Genomic DNA, 20541 nt, shown 5'->3' with positions numbered 1-20541 from the left:
TTAAACTGTTGCCGCTCTGTGATCCCAGTATTTGAACTGTTGCCGCTCTGTGATCCCAGTATTTAATCTGCCTCCGCTCTGTGATCCCAGTATTTAAACTGTGGTTGGAAACCGGAGCACCCAGAGGAAACCCACGCAGACATGGGGAGAACGTGCAAATTCGGCACAGACATCGACCCAAGCCGGGAATCGAACCTGGGATCCTGGAGCTGTGAAGCAGTTGTGCTAACCACTATGCTACTGTGCTGCCCCTATTTATACTGACTCCGCTCTGTGATCCCAGGATTTATCTGTCGCCGTTCTGTGATCCTAGCATTTAAATGATCTCCGCTCTGTCATCCCATTATTTTGACTTTCGTCGCTCTGTGATCCCAGTATTTAAACTGGCTCTGATCTGTGATCCCAGTATTTAAACTGTCTCCGCTCAGTGATCCCAGTATTTAAACTGTCTCCGCTCTGTGATCCCAGTATTTAAACTGTCTCCGCTCTGTGATCCCAGTATTTAAACTGTCTCCGCTCTGTGATCCCAGTATTTAAACTGTCTCCGCTCTGTGATCCCTGTATTTAAACTGTCACCGCTCTGTGATCCCAGTATTTAAACTGCCTCCGCTCTGTGATCCCAGTATTTAAACTGTCTCTGTTCTGTGATCCCAGCATTTAAACTGTCTCTGCTCTGTGATCTCAGTATTTAAATTGTCTCCGCTCTGTGATCCCAGTATTTAAACTGTCTCCGCTCTGTGATCCCTGTATTTAAACTGTCTCCGCTCTGTGATCCCAGTATTTAAACTGTCTCCGCTCTGTGATCCCTGTATTTAAACTGTCAACACTCTGTGATCCTTAAAGAAAAGCCATACCAATGAATAATGGTCAATGAAATCAGTGTAGAAATTGTTAAGAAAAGAGAAATGAAGAGATGGTTCCAGAAAACCTGAAGTAAGGGAACAGAGGAATCTGGAACAAGACCAGTTCATTGAAGCAACAGATAAATCCGAAATGGCGTTGGTTCGTGATAAGCCAGAAAAATATTTGAATTACTTGAGGAAGCTCTTTTAGTATCTTGAGGAACAGTAAGAGAACAAAGGTTTATTTAACTAGATACAATAATCTGCTCAAGGCAGCCACTCGCTCCCAGTACAGTCCTTGCTGGGAGAACTGACCACACCAGGCCCTGCTTTGGGCTGGCTTTTATGTTCGTTTGTGTTCTGGGTGGCATCTGCCCCGATCTGGGAACCTCGTACTCCATGAGTCCTACAGGGAGATCAACAATGGTTTCCTCATGAGGGTTATAACGGAACTACCTCCTTGCAGCACGGTGGCGCAGTGGTTGGCATTGCTGCTTCAAGGCGCTGAGGTCCAAGGTTCGATCCCGCCTCTGGGTCACCGTCCGTGTGGAGTTTGCACATTCTCCCCGTGTTTGCGTGGGTTTCGCCCCCACAACCCAAAAATGTGCAGTGTTGGTGAATTGGCCATGCTAAATTGCCCCTTAATTGGAAAGAAAATTGAATTGCTATTCTAAATTTATAAATAATAAAAAAATAACAGAACTACCTCCGATATCTAAGGTTGTAATTTCTTACTACAGATTGTGAGACATTATTAGAAATAATTTTGTAAATCCGCAGCTGAATCTCGGAGTACGTGTAAAAGTATTCAAGACAGGAATCATGAAAGGATAGTTAGAAAACCTGGAATTACAGAATCAGAATCACAGAATAATACAGAGGCTTTCGGGCCATCGGGTCTGCACTGACGTATGGAAAACGCATGACCTGCCTACCTAATCCATTTGGAGCTGGATTCCTTATCGCAACAGTGGAGTGGAAGCTTTGTTTAAATGGATTGTTGCAAAATCTGGAGCTGGATTTTGAATTAAAACAGCTGATGAAAAGCATTGTTTGAAAGAAGATTTTAAAGTGTCTCTGAGAGTGGAGTTTGGAAACACTTGGGACAATCATCTGGGGGAATTTCGTCAGCCAATCCCTCAATACTGAGGATCATCCAGTGAACCTTCTCTAAAATGTCGCCCATGAAATAATACCTTTCCTTAAATAAGGAGACCAAAATTGTCACTGTACTACAGATATGGTCTCACTAGTACCTCGTAAAGTACAGCAAGAGTTCCCTACTTTTAATCTCCAACCCTCTTGAAATAAGGGCTAGCATTCTATTAGTCTTCCAGATTGCCTGCCGCACCTGTTTTGCGCATGCTGTAAACATCAAGAATACTGGAAGATCCTACTGGTTGACAATGCTGAGCCCTCTTCACTGCCGGAAAACATGCCACGGAAGGAGCGGAAAATTCCATAATGGTTCACGTGGGTTCCAGAGTTCCAAATTATAGTCAAATGGTATTCCTTCATGCAGATTGGCGGGATGAAAACCAGTTCTGTTTAATTCACTTTTCTGGTGGTGTTGACTTCACATGGGAGGATAGGTATGCAGAGATGAATCAGTCTTGTAAGTGACAGTGCAGAAGTTCCAGCAGAAACAGATTGGGCCAGGTGTTCAACCTCAGCAGATGCAGTTTCAAAAAGCAATATTGCTGGTTCTACAAATTAACAGTTCATAACACATGGCTTCCTTCTCTCCGCACTGCCTTTGACAAAGGACCCTTGTCTGGGTCCCCAAGATGGTTAAATGTCTCAACCATTAAGAATTGAAGGGATGTTTTTGTGACTCTCTGTCCTAGCGGATGAGTAGACTCCCGTTGGGAAACCTGGGTTATAAATCCAGATAGCCTTTGTATAGTTCTCTTTGAATTTGCACTCTGCAGTCCCTATGGGAGTCATTTGTGTCAAGATAATGTCTGATACTGACAGAGCTCCTTTTCTTTGAGATATTGCTTCTGCCATTTTAAAAGGTCTTTGTCCAGTTTAAACATTTTTAGACATAGCCATGAGGATATCTATACATATTTTCTAACAATATAGTGTGAGGTCTTTGTCCCCATACATCAATGTATCACCGAACAAATGTTTTTTCCTGCAGGATTTCCATTTGAATAGAGTTAACCTGGAAGAAACCCCAGGACTAGAAAGTACCCCTGCAGGGGCTAGACCAAAGAAAAGAAATAAAAAAACCTACGACTTAACAGCTGCTGATAATTTTTGGCAAAGGCACAAAGGCAGGTAATGTACTTTGGGATTTGTTGTATTCATGTTTTCATTAGGAAATACTGGCAGAAATATTTAAATTATACATAATGCGTCGATAATACAAAAGTGTGATGGGTAAAAATTCCCTGTAGCTCTATGACATCGTGAGTTAGAGAATTTTCAGTTTTATAACATTCAGGATATTTGCTATATGGCTTATAATGTTAGAGACAGAGAGTTAGTCATTGACTTAGTCAAATTTATTTTTTATACACACTGAGCATTCTCGTGGTGCTTTGTGGATTGAATGTCACAAATCTGATACATTTTTTGAGAAAACTTTATATAAGTAAATATTTTATACCAGTGGCACAGTGGTCAGCAATCCTGCCTCACAGTGCCAGGGACCCGGGTTCAATTCCAGCCTTGGGTGTCTGTCTGTGTGGAATTCGCACTTTCTCCCTGTGTCTGCATATGTTTTCTCCAGGTACTTCCCACAGTCAAAAGATGTGCAGGTGGATTGGCTGTGCTAAATTACCCAAAGATACATAGGTTAGGTGGGGTTTCAGGGATAGGACGGGGATGTGGACCTGGGTAGGGTGTTCTTTCAGAGGAACAGTGCATACTCAATGGGCTGAATGGCCTCCTGCGCTGTAGGCATTCTATGGTTCTATACCTACCTGTGTTTTTAGTTTTTATCCATTTCATTTTTAACGCTGATAGGATACAAGGAGATAGTATGCAAGTTACACATATTGGAGTTAAATATGTGGTATTCGTAGTAATAGCCCAGGAATAGTATGTGGGAGAACTTGAGTGTAATCCTGTGCTTTGTCATTTGGGCTGGTCCTGGGCTTTGGTAACATTGAGAATGTTCCTGGAGCTTGCCCTTATTGTGGAGAAGTATCTGACACTGTCCTCTTCTGGCATGCCTGAGTTTATGAGTTCACATGGGGAAATTGGAAGTTGATCTACATACTTTTCATTTGAACTATGAAGTTTCATATCGGTCATACATTGTTGACTATGGTTATGTTATGAATCCATAATCTCTTGTTATGTAGCCCTTTTCCAGAAGTAGCTGAATCGGTGCAACAAGAACTGGAATCCTACAGGACACAAGAAGATGAAGTCAAACATTTAAAGAGCATCATGGTAAGGAGGTATACAAGACATATAAACTAAGACAAAGACCCAATCATGTTCACCCTAAATGAAGAAGCCAAGCATGCCAATTTCTCTAACCACAGCAAAACTCTTATTTATCAGCCCGAAACAGATAAAATTTATTTCAACTGTGGTCCAATTTGAATGTCAAATACTGCCTGGCTTCAAACCTATAAGCATCTGCTTTAGATGGTATAGTGGCGTGTCCCTTATTATCAGGTGCTCCTTTCTCCCGGCTCTTCTGGCACCTTCTGCTTTGAGTACTTCACTCTGTATCAACCCCTCATACCTCCTTTAAAAAATGTTTTTCAACCTTAATTACTGCTATAATTTTTAATTCACACAGTACAAATGTAATGGGTTAGAAAATTGTCTTCAATGTAAAAAATATGTATTTTTGGGCATTTTTAGCTTTACAGTTTGATGTGTAAGGCACATTTACAAAGTAGCAGCTTAAGTGTCTCTGATACTTACAAGCCAGTTTGTGTCCTATGTACAGCATTTTTTACAAGCGGTCCCCGCCCCTTCCCCTGTTGGAGGCGTGTTCCGCTTTTTCCCCCCCGCTGTTTTTTAAAATGTTTTTTGGTGTTTTGGGGGGTGGGGAGGGGGTGCGTGGCCCTTCTCCTCCTCCCCTTGCCGCCCGCGCTTTGTTTTGTGCCGTCTTTGGGAACCCCCCCATCTGATCCTGTCACTTATCCGTGTCCTCCCTTGTCCTTCTCTCCTCTTCCCCCCCCCCCCCCCCTCCCACCCCTTTCTCTTCCTAGTCGCTGTTTGCCTCGAATAGGTCTTGGAACAGGCTGATGAATGGTCCCCACACTTTAAGGAAGCCCTCTTCCGACCTTCAGATGGTGTACTTGATCTTCTCCAGGTGGAGAAATTCCGATAGGCCAGCGAGCCAGTCTGCAGCTCTGGGTGGTGCTGCCAGCCGAGCAGGATTCTCCGGCGTGCGATTAGGGATGCAAAAGCCAGAGCGCCGGCCCTCTTCCCAATATGAAGGACTGGCTGGTCCGATAACCCAAAGACTGCCACTCTCGGGCATGGCTCCACCCTCACCCCCACAGTCCTGGACATCACCTCAAAGAAGGCTGTCCAGAACCCGACAAGTCTGGGGCATGCCCAGAACATGTGGGCGTGGTTGGCCGGGACCCCCTAGCACCGTTCACATTTGTCCTCCACCTCCGGGAAGAGCCTGCAGTATTCCAAATGTGGCCGAACCAAAGTCTTGTACAACTGTAACATGACCTGCCAATACTCAATACCCCTTCTGACAATACCCCTGTCCTGGGTGGTTGGGGCCCCTTTGCCTCATGGGTCTGCTATCTCATCCACCTGCTGGTGGTGGCACTTTCAGCCGCTTCTAACGTCTCTTCGGTCCCTCGAGCTCCCGTTCGCTGGAGTCCTTCCTTGACTACCCGGCTAAAGTTGTTGAGGGATTTTCCCCCTTGAAATTTGGGCAAAATTCAACTAAAAGTGCCTTTTTTTGTCCCGGTTCGATAGAAAGCCACCTGATGTGCGTCTTCTCAACACATCATCGTTACCGGAAGACAAAAACTCCTCCTTTAAAATTTGTCTACCAAACTCAGCCACACTGAATTTTTCCAAAGTTAACTTCCTTTCTTACTTCACAACTCTCTGAACTAAGCAAAGTCTCGTCCCAGGTGGTTACAGTTTCTATTCACAGCCACCTTGTTTTCTTATTTGCAAATTCACTGGCATCTCCCCCACCCTTGACATCTCCCCCAAGGTAAGCTAGAAGGGTGACATAAATGGTTATGGCGCAGGATAGCAATTGACTAGAAGTATAAAAAATAAAATGAGAAGATTTTTCTTAACTATATTTGTTAAGGTTTTACATTTCAGAGAATAGTGCAACAAAGTTACAATATAATACATCACCATAAGCAAAGAGAAAACAGATGGCTCAATATACATGAGTAGAGAAACAGGAGGATGACATCGCAACTGGCTCGATACAATCTAGAACTAGATGCCAATGAAGCCCCACCAGAGACCAAGCAAGAAACAGGATGAGGCCATGCAAACATGGTAGAATGGTGCACATCTTTCCACGCCGCAAAGCCCACAAATCCGGATCCATTTTCCATTCCATAATTGGGTGCGCACCGACATACATCACCCTCAACTCTAGCAGTGTCAAAGGCATAAACGATCCATCACAGCCTCCTCTCTTCAAACAGCAGACCCATCTGCACCCATGTAGGAGCCAAGACCACAGTCATCATCCCCATCCGTACAAAAATAAAAGAAAATACATTAAACCCTCCGTTCCAAGGGGAGTTACATATCTGCTGCACGGTGGCACAGTTGTTAGCCCTGCTTCTCTGCAGTTCCAGCGATCCTGGTTCGATTCTGGCCATGGGTGACTTGTGGAGTTTGCATGTTCTTCTCGTGTTTGCATGAATTTCTTCTGGATGCCCTGGTTTCCTCACATAGTCTAAAGATGTGCAGATCAGGTGGATTGGCCCTGATCAATACGTGGAATTACAGTGATACCAGCCTCCCCGGACAGGCGCCGGAATGTGGCGACTAGGGGCTTTTCACAGTAACTTCATTGAAGCCTACTCGTGACAATAAGCAATTTTCATTTCATAAGAGGGGGGTGGGGGAGTGGGCCTATGTAGAGTGCTCTTTCAGAAGGTCAAGGCTCTTTCTGCACTGTAGGGATTCTATGAATGCCACTCAACCCCAATCCAGGCTCAGGGCAGAACCAAAATCATTTCATACAATCGTGGAAAGATGCCTGCAAAAAACCTGTTTGCATAATGATCAAACCTCTGGGCCTCCGAAAGGGAAAAAGGAAAGAAGAACTAAAACTATCAGAGCTAACCCACTGGATAACAAAGGATCACTGCCCAACCCAGGACCCATTCTTCCCTGGTGCCCACCAATGCAGTAGAGAACAGGCTGCACAATTTACAAAAAGGCATTCACCCTTCCAGGAGAGCAACAGGATACCCACCAAAGTACAGGACTCTGTTCATCCTCAGGCTTCTGTGCATCAAGGAAGCAAAACCCAACCTCTCAGGATATACCTAATAAGTGCTTTTGAGAAGCCTCTGCAGGCAACAGGATGCTAGATACAGCACCGGACCTGGCCTAGCCAAGCACCTGCTGACACATGGGAAACTATACCAGGACCTCCAACACATCCCAAAACCTGCACTCCAGCCAAGCCAGCAGCCTTGCAACCCCATCCAGGCAGTGCACCGTCCCTATTCACAATGCTCACCCAGACAAAAATAAAAAGAGAATAAAGCTCCTCAAGGAAAGGATACCTGAACTAACTCAAAGTGACGACCATTGCAGAAAAGATACCTCAACAATCCAACCACAATTACCAATCCTGCCTCAACATGTACCAGTACTAATCTTCACGTTCTAATAGCTCAAAGAAGGAGCAAAGTGATGGACCCAGGTGAAGGAAAGAAGAAATAAAAAAACAATCTCAAGGAAAAGTCAAAGCAACCCAGTCTTCCCCAGGATACAAAATATGCCCAGGCCTACGAAGGATGAAGACATGGATTTTTAAATTCAAATATCGTAGAAAAAATAAATCAATAAACAAAACCCGAGACGCATTAGATCTAACTGGGGGGGCTGTCTTCAATCTCAGTGAGGACTGAACTAATCCTACCAACCCCAACCCATCCATATGTCCTGGCTCCATTCATCTTTATGAATGAGACAGGGGGTGATTCAAAAAGAAACACTCCCCTCCCCCATCCACAAAGATTATAAAACACAATAACAAAATTTCAGAGATTAACTTTCACATCGACTCAATGTGATTTTGCTCAAACAGGATAATAGGTGACACTCTGTCTCATGCTCACATTCCATACCCCTTTGCAGGAACAAAGACAACAATAAATAATCAGCAACATGATCACCAAGTAGTCATGTCCAGTATTATAGAAGAATTGCAGAGTCATAGAACATAGAACGATACAGCGCAGTACAGGCCCTTCGGCCCTCGATGTTGCACCGACATGGAAAAAAAACTAAAGGCCATCTAACCTACACTATGCCCTTATCATCCATATGCTTATCCAATAAACTTTTAAATGCCCTCAATGTTGGTGAGTTCACTACTGTTGCAGGTAGGGCATTCCACGGCCTCACCACTCTTTTGGGGCCTCACGGTAGCATGGTGGTTAGCATCAATGCTTCACAGCTCCAGGGTCCCAGGTTCGATTCCCGCATGGGTCACTGTCTGTGTGGAGTCTGCACGTCCTCCCCGTGTGTGCGTGGGTTTCCTCCGGGTGCTCCGGTTTCCTCCCACAGTCCAAAGATGTGCGGGTTAGGTGGATTGGCCATACTAAATTGCCCGTAGTGTAAGGTTAATTGGGGGATTGTTGGGTTACGGGTAAAACGGGTTACGTGGGTTTAAGTAGGGTGATCATTTGCTCGGCACAACAGCGAGGGCCGAAGGGCCTGTTCTGTGCTGTACTGTTCTATGTTCTATGTTCTTTGCGTAAAAAACCCACCTCTGACCTCTGTCCTATATCTATTACCCCTCAATTTAAGGCTATGTCCCCTCGTGCTAGCCACCTCCATCCGCGGGAGAAGGCTCTCGCTGTCCACCCTATCTAACCCTCTGATCATTTTGTATGCCTCTATTAGGTCACCTCTTAACCTTCTTCTCTCTAATGAAAACAACCTCAAGTCCATCAGCCTTTCCTCATAAGATTTTCCCTCCATACCAGGCATACCTGGTAAATCTCCTCTGCACCCGTTCCAAAGCTTCCACGTCCTTCCTATAATGAAGCGACCAGAACTGTACGCAATACTCCAAATGTGGCAGTCAATTGCATCATCCATGTTGCACGAGAATGAAAAGGATACGACAGAAGAAGACAGGACCAATGAGCACTTTTTAGGATCTCTCTGGGATTCCAATGATCAAAGCATGAGGCACCATCACTTCCACCATGTTCTCTCTCTGATGCCCGGGTGGCCCACAGCCTAGGCTCCCGGCCGAGGGGAATGACTTGCTTCGTTTGACTACCTCCAACTCCTCTAGACAAGCATTGAGAGTACGATGATAGACCAGTGATCGGTAGGTTCAACGGCCCCCTGGCTTTGAACACCAGATACGTTGGGCTCCGCCGAATCATATCTAATGCAGCCACCTCCAAATTAGGATTACCAAGGCATGGCCACAACTTTTCAAACTCAATCGGGATCTCTCCCAAGTCCATCAGGTTAAACAACACACTGTTCAGCCTGGTCTCGACTACACAAAGGCAGGCCCACACTCGGAAAACTGCCCTTTCAAGTGCAAGAAGTCTCTCATGCGCCTCTACCGCTCCACTACAGGTACCCCACAATTCTTAAAAGTGGCATCTAATGATTTTCACCACAGAGCTGAGGTCCTCAATCAAGACAACATTTTCAATGGGGGCCATCATTGGGATACACACAAGACTGCCGAAACGAGAGTCCACTCAGCAGACTCTGCGAGCTAGGTTCCACACCAGATACTCCGACTGCCACGAACAAACAAGAATTTTAATGGTTTATTTTGGCTCTTCCTTGTATAACACCATTCGGGATTTTCCAGGAACACAGCGCAAACCATCTAACCCAAAAAAAGCAAATATGGAATGTGCACCAGGATAAAAAGATGAGCGGAGACCCAGCTTGTGAAAACTCAGCCGCTTCTGCACTCACATCGTACGCTCTCCCCTCGATAAGAGCTTCTCACAAAAATTTAAGTTGCCTGTACAGCAATGTGCAGAGCATCCAAATCAAAACGGAAACTGGAGGCCATAATTTGAAAGAATAAGTGAGTAGGGATAACTGAAATGTGGCTATATAAAGAACAAACAGTTAAATATTGCAGGTTATCACATAATTAGGAAGGAAGAAGTGTATCTGGTAGCTGTATTTATTACAGGTAATATAGATAAAAGATATTACTGACATTAAAATAGAAACAATCTATGTTTCTATTTCTACGAGGATAGCAAATGTTGTCCCCTTGTTCAAGAAGGGGAGTAGAGACAACCCCGGTAACTATAGACTAGTGAGCCTTACTTCTGTTGTGGGCAAAATCTTGGAAAGGTTTATAAGAGATAGAATTTATAATCATCGGGGAAGGAATAATTTGATAAGCGATAGTCAACACGGATTTTTGAAGGGTAGGTTGTGCCTCACAAACCTTATTGAGTTCTTTGAGAAGGTGACCAAACAGGTGGACGAGGGTAAAGCAGTTGATGTGGTGTATATGGATTTCAGTAATGCGTTTGATAAGGTTCCCCATGGTAGGCTATTGCAGAAAATACAGAGGCATGGGATTCAGGGTGATTTAGCAGTTTGGATCAGAAATTGGCGAGCTGGAAGAAGACAAAGGGTGGTGGCTGATGGGAAATGTTCAGCCTGGTGTTCAGTTACTAATGGTGTACCACAAGGATCTGTTTTGGGGCCACTGCTGTTTGTCATTTTTATAAATGACCTGGAAGAGGGCGTAGAAGGATGGGTGAGTAAATTTGCAGATGACACTAAAGTCGGTGGAGTTGTGGCAACCGGCAACAAACCAGAGATGACAACTCTGTCTGTCCTGGCCTTTAACTTCCAGCCTAACTCCCTAAACTTGTTTATTACCTCCACACCCCTTTTCCTACCTACGTCATTGGTACCAATGTGCACCACGACTTCTGGCTGCTCACCCTCCCGCTTCAGGATCCTGAAGACACGATCCGAGACATCCCTGGCCCTGGCACCCGGGAGGCAACATACCTTCCGGGAGTCTCGCTCGCGACCACAGAATCTCCTATCTATTCCCCTAACCATTGAATCTCCTATTACTATTGCTTTTCTATTCTCCCCCCTTCCCTTCTGAGCCCCAGAGCCAGACTCAGTGCCAGACACCTGGCCGCTAGGGCCTTCCCCTGGTAGGCCATCCCCCCTACAGCATTCAAAACAGTATACTTGTTTTGAAGGGGAACGGCCACGAGGGATCACTGCACTGTCTGCTTGTCCGTTATCTTTCCCCTGAATGTAACTCATCTACTCTTGCCCTGTACCTTGGGTGTGGCTACCTCCCTGTAACTCTTCTCGATAACCCCCTCTGCTGCTCGGATGATCGAAAGTTCATCCAGCTCCAGCTCCAGTTCCCTAACACGGTCTCTGAGGAGCTGGAGTTGGGTGCACTTCCCACAGGTATAGTCAGCGGGGACACCAGTGGTGTATCCCTGACCATCCACATCATGCAGGAGGAACATGCAACTGCCCTAGCCTCCATCCCCTCTTACCTTCTTTTTACAACGTAAAAGTTGGGCTTTTATCTAAAGATAAACAAGGATCCTTAAGGATACTCGGGATCCTTAAGGGGGAGGGGGAGCAGCCACAAGTATGGTACACATTGGTATCAATGACATAGGTAGGAAAAGGGACGGGGATGTAAAACAGGAATTCAGGGAGCTAGGGTGGAATCTGAGAGCCAATACAGACAGATTTGTTGCCAGTGCCATGTGCGAGCGAGGTGAGGAACAGGGAGAGAGTGCAGTTTAACAAGTGGCTTCGGGGATGGTGTAGGATGGAGGGTTTCAGTTACTTCGATAATTGGGGCGCATTCTGGGAAGGTGGGACCTGTACAAACAGGATGGGTTACACCTGAACCAGAGGGACACCAATATCCTGGGAGGGAAATTTCTTACAGCTCTTCGGGGGGAGGGGGGGGGGGGGGGGGGTTTAAACTAATTTGGCAGGGGGATGGAAAACTGATTTGTAGTCCAGGAGATAGCGTTGCTGAAGTTCCGAAGCTCAGGGTAGTGCAGTACTGAGGAAGTTACCAAGGTCACAAGAGTGGACCTGCAGGCATGAAGGTCGTTTGAAGTGTGTCTACTTCAATGCGAGGAGCATCAGGAATAAGGTTGGTGAGCTTGAAGCATGGATTAGTAACCGGGTCTACGATGTTGTGGCCATTACGGAGACGTGGATAGAACAGGGACAGGAATGGTTGTTGGAGGTCCGGGGTTTACATGTTTCAGAAGATGAGGGAAGGTGGTAAAAGAGTAGCATTGTTAATCAAGGATAGTACAATTGCTGCAAAAAGGCAGTTTGAGGAGGATCTGTCTACCGAGGTAGTGTGGGCTGAAGTTAGAAATAGGAAAGGAGCGGTCACTTTGTTAGGAGTTTTCTATAGGGCCCCAAACAGTAACAGAGATGTGGAGGAAAAGATTGCAATGCAAATTTGGGATAGGTGGGGTAGTCACAGGGTAGTTGTCATGGGTGACTTTAACTTTCCAAATATTGATTGGAACCACTATAATTCGAATACTTTGGATGGGGCTGATTTTATCCAGTGTGTTCTGGAGGGTTTCCTCATACACTATGTGGATAGACCGACAAGAGGCGGGGCCACATTGGTTTGGTACTGGGTAATGAACCTGCCAAGTGTCAGATTTGGTTGTGGGAGAGCACTTTGGAGTTAGTGACCACAATTTGGTGACTTTCACTAAAGCAACGAAGAGGGATAGGAACATACGGCAGGGCAAGGTTCATAACTGGGGGAAGGGTAATTACGATGCGATTAGGCAAGAATTGGGGAGCGGAAGATGGAAACAGGAACTGTCAGGGATGGGCACAATTGAGATGTGGAGCTTGTTCAAGGAGCAAATACTTTGTCCTTGATGTGTATGTCCCTGTCAGGCAGGGAGGAAATGGTAGAGTGAGGGAACCATGGTTTACAAAAGAGGTTGAATGTCTTGTCAAGAGGAAGAAGGGGGCTTATGTAAGGATGAGAAAACAAGGTTCAGTTAGGGCACTTGAGGGGTACAAGATAGCTAGGAATTAGCTCAAGAGAGGGCTTAGGAGAGCTAGGAGGGAGCATGAGAAGTCCTTGGTGGGTAGGATCAAGGAAAACCGCAAGGCTAAAAGCCTTATGTGAGGAATAAAACAATGACCAAGGTGAAGTTAGGGCCGGTCAAGGACAGTAGTGGGAACGTGTGCATGGAGTCTCAAGATATAGGAGAGGCCGTAAATGAATACTTTTCTTCAGTGTTCACAAAGAGAGGGTTCTTGTTGTTGAGGAGGATAGTGCGATACAGTCTGGTAGGCTGGAGGAGGTAGATATTCGGAAGGAAGATGTGTTAGAAATCTGGAGAAGCCTGAGGATAGATAAGTCCTCTGGGCCTGATGGGATATATCTTAGGATTCTTTGGGAGGTGAGGGATGAGATTGCAGAGCCTTTGGCTTTGATCTTTATGTCCTCGCTGTCCACAGGAATAGTGCCAGAAGACTGGAGAGAGGCGAATGTTGTCCCCTTGTTCAAGAAAGGGAATAGGTATAACCCTGGGAATTATAGGCCGATTAGTGTCACTTCGGTCATCGGTAAATTATTGGAAAGTGTCCTGAGGGATAGGATTTATGATCATTTGGAAAGATACAGCTTAATCCAGGATAGTCAGCACACATTTTTGAGGGGTAAGTCTTGCCTCAGCAGTTTGATTGTATTCTTTGAGGAGGTAACTAAGTACATAGATGAAGGTAGAGCAGATGATGTCGTAGACATGGATTTTAGTAAGGCGTTTGATAAGGTGCTCCATGGTCGGCTCATGCAGAAAGTAAGGAGGTGTGGCATAAAGGGAAATTTGGCCGATTGGATCAGTAACTGGCTGTCACATGGAAGACAGAGGGTGGTGGTTGATGGTAAACCAGCGGTGTACCACAGGGATCAGTGCTAGGTCCTCAGCTATTTGTGATTTTTATCAATGACCTGGATGATGGAGTTGAAGGTTGGGGTAGTAAAGTTGCTGATGACACTAAGTTTGTGGAGTAGGGGATAATGTGGAAAGCTGTTGTAGGCTGCAAAGAGACATTGATAGGATGAAGAGCTGGGCTGAAAAGTGGCAGATGGAGTTTAACCCTGATAAGTGTGAGGTGATTCATTTTGGTCGGACAAATTTGAATGCAAATTACAGGGTTAACAGCAGGGTTCTGAAGAATGTGGAGGAGCAGAGAGATCTAGTTCATGTCCATAGATCTCTGAAAGTTGCCATCCAAGTGGATAGAGCCGTGAAGAAAGCCTATAGTGTGTTAGCATTTATTATCAAGGGGATTGAGTTGAAGAGCCGTGAGGTTATGCTGCAACTGTACAAGACCTTAGTTCGACCACATTTGGAGTATTGTATGCAGTTCTGGTCACCTCATTATAGGGAGGATGTGGAAGCATTGGAAAGGGTGCAAAGGATGATTTACCAGGATGCCGCCTGAATTGGTGGGTGGGTCTTATGAGGAAAGGTTGAGGAGCTAGGGCGTTTCTCATTGGAGCGAAGGAGGATGAGAGGTGACTTAATTGAGGTGTATAAGATGATGAGAGGGATAGATAGAGTGGACGTTCAGCGACTTTTTCCTCGGGTGGATGTCGCTGTTACAAGGGGGCACAACTATAAAGTTCATGATGGAAGATATAGGAGGGATGTCAGAGGTAGGTTCTTTACTCAGAGAGTGGTTGGGGCGTGGAACACACTCCCAGCTATTGTAGTGGAGTCGGACACTTTAGGAAATTTCAAGAGGTTATTGGATAGGCATATGGCGTGCACTAGAATGATTGGGGGTAGGTTGATTTGATCTTAGTTTAAGACTAGTTCGGCACAACATTGTGGGCCTCGGCATTTGTTCATTTACATTTGATGTTGATTTTACTAGGCTCTGATTGGCAGCTTCCACACGCCCCAGCTGTCAGCATTGTTCCATTCATCTTCTTTCACAGTTGAGTAACTCCAAAGTGGTCTAGCCACAATGTTTCTACATATTAAGAACAATTCTCAATTGTTGTCAGGACATTTGAAAATGTTCGTCAAGTTCTCCAGGTCTTCACTCTGGATATTAACTTCTTTCATAATTGTCGATATGAACAGTTCCGAGGTGAGCCTCTGCACAGATTCCTGTAGTAGTGAACTCTTCTGGGCAACTTTCAATTTTCTAGCTCACCACTTCCAAGTTACTCAGGAACATGCTGATCCTGAATTGCTATTAACTGACGTTTGAAAGCCTCCCACATGCCAGATGTTGATTCACCCTCAAAAATCCGCCCCAATCTAGATTCTTCAGCTCCTGCCTAATGCTGTTAATAATTAGCCTTCGCCCAATTTAGCACCTTCTCCCGAGGTCTACTGTTATCGTTATCTAACAGTACCTTAAGACTTACTGAATTGTGGTCTGTTCCCGAAATGCTCCCCTACTCAACTTCTACCACCTGGTCGGGCTCATTCCCCAATACCAGGTCCAGTGCAGCCCCTTCCCTAGTTGGACTGTCTACATTTTGTTTTAAGAAGCCCTCCTGGATGCTCCTTACAATCTCTGCCCCGTCCAAGCCCCTAGCACTAAGTGAGTCCCAGTCAATATTGGGGAAGTTGAAGTCTCCCATCACAACAACCCTGTTGTTTTTACTCTTTTCCAAAATCTGTCTACATATCTGCTCCTCTATCTCCCACTGGCTGTGGGGATGCCTGTAGTAAACCCCCAACATTGTGACTGCACCCTCCTATTCCTGAGCTTTACCCAATTGCCTCGCTTCATGAGCCCTCTGAGGTGTACCCCAACAATACAGCTGAGATATTATCCTTAACCAGTAGTGCAACTCCCCTACCCCTTTTACATCCCACCCTATCCGGCCTGAAACATCTAAATCCTGGAACGTTTAGCTGTTAATCCTGACCTTCCTTTCCCTCCCTCAACCAGGTCTCTGAAATGGCAACAAAATAAGAGTTCTAAGTACTATTCCAAACTCTAGGTTCATCCGCCTTACCTGTAATACTTCTCGCATTGAAACAAATGCACTTCAGACCTTTCATTTTTATTCTGCAATTATTGGTATACTAAAATGTTCATAATTTTGCAAACCTTTTATTCGTTTATACGTTTTCATTTTCATGATTACTTGCTTGTTCTATTTTTATTGCCGTCTCAATTCAGCATCTGTCACCATGTTGATTTTCAAATAAAACAATTATCTACCTAATCACATAATTGGAAGTTCATTGGAGACTGTGTAAGGCATTTTCTGTTTAATGGATTGAAATTGGTACCAGAAGTCGGCTTCTGAAGGTCACGCTGACCATGTCAATGATTCATGTTTCACAGGGACTGGAGGGAGAGGACGACGGTGCTATTAGCATGCTCTCTGATAACACTGCCAAACTTACATCAGCAGTCAGGTGTGTATTCATGTGAAAAGATATTGCATCCACTCGTCTGTATTTTTCAGAGTTTGTATTTGTCGACCAGCATTTCTCTAATTAGTGTGGACATTATTTATTTCCAAAAAGTTACTTTCACTCTCTATATATAAAATCTTCTAAAATTAAGCAAGAACATACACTTTATTGTGAAATAAATAAATAATCTCATCAACGTATATATCGAACTGTTCGACCCACGATGTTGTGCCGAACTAGTCTGAAACTAAGATCAAATCAACCTACTCCCAATCATGGATCCGTAACACATTAGTGTGGGATACATAATCCACTGTTTGTAAATCACAATTGTCATATATGCCAGTCACAGGCGTAATAAACCAAGTGTGAATACAAGACTTACCACGCATATTAGCACCAATGTTATATAACGTCAAAAATCTCAGTTTGGTCAATTCATCTTAATGTGTTTCTTGTATCACACTCTTAATTCTTTGCGTCTGTTGCTCTGACCACTACCAGTAGCTCACCCCAGCATTAAAAGTCTCAAAGATACGTGATAACCAGGTAACTACATAACCAGAACCCCCCTCATTCTTCTAAAATCCAGTGAATATAATCCTAACCAACTCGATCTCTCCTCATACATCAGTCCCACTATCCCAGGAATCAGTCTGGTCAGCTATAGTCCGTCTCCTTCTGTTTTTTGTTTTGTTTGTATCATTTTAATAAGAACTAGTGCATTTTGTTTAACCAATGTAAATGGGATCTTGCTTCCTTTCCGTCATGCGTTGTATTAAAATTGTATAAAAATGCGTTGTATTATATAAAAATTTCATAAAGAAGAGTTTGAAGTTGACTATCATACAATTGCTATGGTGCTTGATTTTGATTTTTAAATGAAGGTGTCTTTTTTTAGAAAGTGAAATATACTCTGCTAATTTCATACCCATCTCCCTTAAAGCTCTCTACCTGAACTGCTACAGAAAAAGAGACTTATTGATCTTCATACAAATTTGGCAACAGCTGTTTTGGAGCACATTAAGGTATAATATTTATTGCTGCTTCATTTCATGGTGATTTCACCATCAAATAATTTTACGTAGGATAACTCTATTTCTAATTTTTGTTTGAAATGTTCCAGCAGTCAGCAGTTTGTATAACCAGAATGGTCAACATCTCTGAGCCTCTCTGTTTGAATGGGTCAAAGAGTAGATTTTCCATAACTATTCTACTGTAAAACCTGAACAAATATTTAAATCCTTTTAATGGTTATGTGGTATCCTATAGTGTGTAAAAGTCTCAAACTCAAAAAGTATATTGTTTTCCAGTCCAAGGACAACTGTGACCACAGCTTTGTAGCAAATTAACCAGGGTGGCTGAGAACATTATCTTTTCAACTGATTTCCAGTTTTTGAATCCAGTTTAGACTACTGAAATGGAAGTCTTCCATCTCCCATGACCATCAAAGCTGCATGTAAAATAAGCTCGGACATCCTAATTTGATTTTGTTTTATCTTTGTATAAATCTATTTGGTAAAATGACTCATAATTCAAAATTGATTGGCAATCTCACCTCGAGGCTAGATGGCCAAATCGGGTTATCCCATTGGTGCAATAAATTCCGATTAAGGCATTGTGTTGGTCCTGAATACAGGGAATTCATCTAATTCACGCTGGAACTGACATTGGATTACTTAAAGTAAGAAATGCTCCATTTCCAATGCTCACATCCTCATCTTCACTCCAGAAAAAAATAATAGAATTGATAGATGAATGAAATATTCATTGTTATTTGTTATTGCTACTTTTGTAATAACTGACATCTGTTTTCCATGTTCTCTGAATCCTGCTGATACAAAGGAAATTCTGTTTTCATTTTGTGCTTACAGAGCCAAATTTGATCATCTTGGGCACAATTGTTTTGATTCTACTTCATGACGATGTATAATTCCTGAATGATTGATGCAGCTTAATAGATGTTTCGCTTATTTTCCCTCTTCTTGTCTACTGAGCAGCCCACATTGTCTTCAGTCTAAGCCATTTTAACCTTCATGGCTGCAGCTATTATCTACTGATAAAAACGCACATCATTTTCTTCCCTTTATTCCGACTAAATGGGATTTGTCAATTCCATGTGTCACTCTAAAGTCTAAGCTAAGAATCTGGAAATCTCACCAGATGACATGAGCAAGTACTTTAACTTTCCAGTGGAAATTCTGGGTAATTCCTGCAAATGATTAATGCATCTGCAACCTTTGGGGACAATTTGTGCTTCATTGTCTTGGATCATTTACCAATCTTTGTGTCAAAAGGAAACAAGAAATATATCATGCTATTGGGATCTTGACAGTTAATTTGACTTATAGGATTTGAAAATATTTTTGGGAATCTGGAGATTTCTTCCAGTTGCACTGTAATAAAAACAAACCTGGGCAGCACGGTGGCGCAGTGGGTTAGCCCTGTTGCCTCACGGCGCTGAGGTCCCAGGTTTGATCCCGGCTCTGGGTCACTGTCCGTGTGGAGTTTGCACATTCTCCCCGTGTTTGCGTGGGTTTCATCCCCACAACCCAAAGATGTGCAGGGTAGGTGGATTAGCCACACTAAATTGTCCCTTAATTGGAAAAAATGAATTGGGTACGCTAAATTTATATAAAAATAAATTTTTAAAAAACCTACCCACCTCCCATTTTCTGAAGGCATTCTAAGCAGTGAATAAAAATAACTTGGTATTTCTATAGCACCTTAAAGTAGTGAAACATCATAAGGCACTTAACAAGAGTGTTATCAAACAGATTTTGACACTTAAGATAATATTGAATAGATGCCCCAAATTAGGAAAGAGTGGTCGATAAGCAGAGAGTTTAAGTGGGAAATTCCAGAGCTTAGTGTCTTGGTAGCTGAAGGCACACTGCCAGTGGTGGGTGGAGCAATTAAAATCTAACAAACCCCCTTTCCTCGATGTATTAGTTGAGAAATGGGTTCTCCACTACTGTCCTTCATGCCTATCTTCACTAGTCAATATATGCATTGAGATTCACACATTATACAATTGGCTTTATTTCAGCCTTGTAAATAGGACCCAAGGCATTTTCTCACTGTACAAGCTTGATGTTGGTCGAGGGCATATCAAAGTTATTCGGCAGGATAATGGTTAACCTGATCAGATCATTGCTTGCTGTTTATCGTGCTTATCGTGCAAGCTCATGTATGAGCTTTAAGTCCGCCACTTACAGTCCTGAAAAGTGTCTTCTCTGTACCTCAGACTACCTGGAAGGAAAGATTTGAGCAACAGGTGAAGCTGGCATTTCATGCTGCTACATTGCAGTAGTAACACGTGGTATTCTCCACCAACAGGATGCTGCCGTGATTGGACAGCACTTACTGAACAATCCGAAAGGACGCAAGATGGCTGTATTAACGCGCACTTTTTCTGTCATTTTACTCCCATGCAATGCATGTCACGCGCTTTACATCCTTTCTCAGCTGCAACATTAGAAGGATTTGCTTTTCTTATGTGAGTGTTGTGTGTGGAGTTTACATGTTCTCCCGTGTCTGTGGGTTTTCTCTGGGTGCTCCGGTTTCCATATGAATGGACAAATGTATGGCAGATAATGTGGATAAAAGTGAGGTTATCCACTTTGGTAAAAAAAACGGAAAGGCTGAATGGCCAAATATTGAGAGGGGGGAATGGGCACCGAGACATGGTTTTGTAAGAGGATTTGAGTACAGGAGTAAAGATGACTTGCTGCAATTATACAGGGCCTTGGTGAGACCACAACTGGAATGTTATGTGCAGTTTTAGTCTCCTTCACTGAGGTGGATGTTCATGCTATAGAGGGAATGCAGCAAAGGATTATGAGACTGATTCCTGGGATGGCAGGACTGACAAAAAACAAAGAAAGTACAGCACACGAACAGGACATTCGGCCCACCAAGCCTGAGCCTATCATGCTGCCCATCTAACCTAAACCTTCTACAATTCCGGGGTCCGTATCCCTCTATTCCTATTCTATTCCCGTATTTGTCAAGATGACTCTTAAACATCACTATCGTACCTTTTTCCACCACCTCCTCCGGCAGCAGGTTCCAGACACCCGCTACCCTCTGTA

The 20541-nt window shown here is 43.8% G+C and overlaps 1 protein-coding gene across 3 annotated transcripts in view; it reads left to right on the top strand.

Moving 5' to 3' along the window:
- Window positions 1-20541, top strand: part of scfd1 (sec1 family domain containing 1) — a 355173-nt gene that overhangs the window by 137848 nt on the left and 196784 nt on the right. For all 3 annotated transcript variants that reach the window (XM_038781482.1, XM_038781472.1, XM_038781490.1), the window contains 4 exons: window positions 2989-3128; window positions 4160-4250; window positions 16374-16447; window positions 17394-17475. In XM_038781482.1, the coding sequence (XP_038637410.1) occupies window positions 2989-3128; window positions 4160-4250; window positions 16374-16447; window positions 17394-17475 (387 nt within the window). The remainder of the gene's footprint in view (window positions 1-2988; window positions 3129-4159; window positions 4251-16373; window positions 16448-17393; window positions 17476-20541) is intronic.

This window comes from Scyliorhinus canicula, chromosome 2 (genome assembly GCF_902713615.1).
Source record: "Scyliorhinus canicula chromosome 2, sScyCan1.1, whole genome shotgun sequence".
Taxonomy (NCBI): domain Eukaryota; kingdom Metazoa; phylum Chordata; class Chondrichthyes; order Carcharhiniformes; family Scyliorhinidae; genus Scyliorhinus; species Scyliorhinus canicula.
Note: the sequence above shows the minus strand (reverse complement) of the source record. Positions and strands in the feature narration are given on the sequence as shown.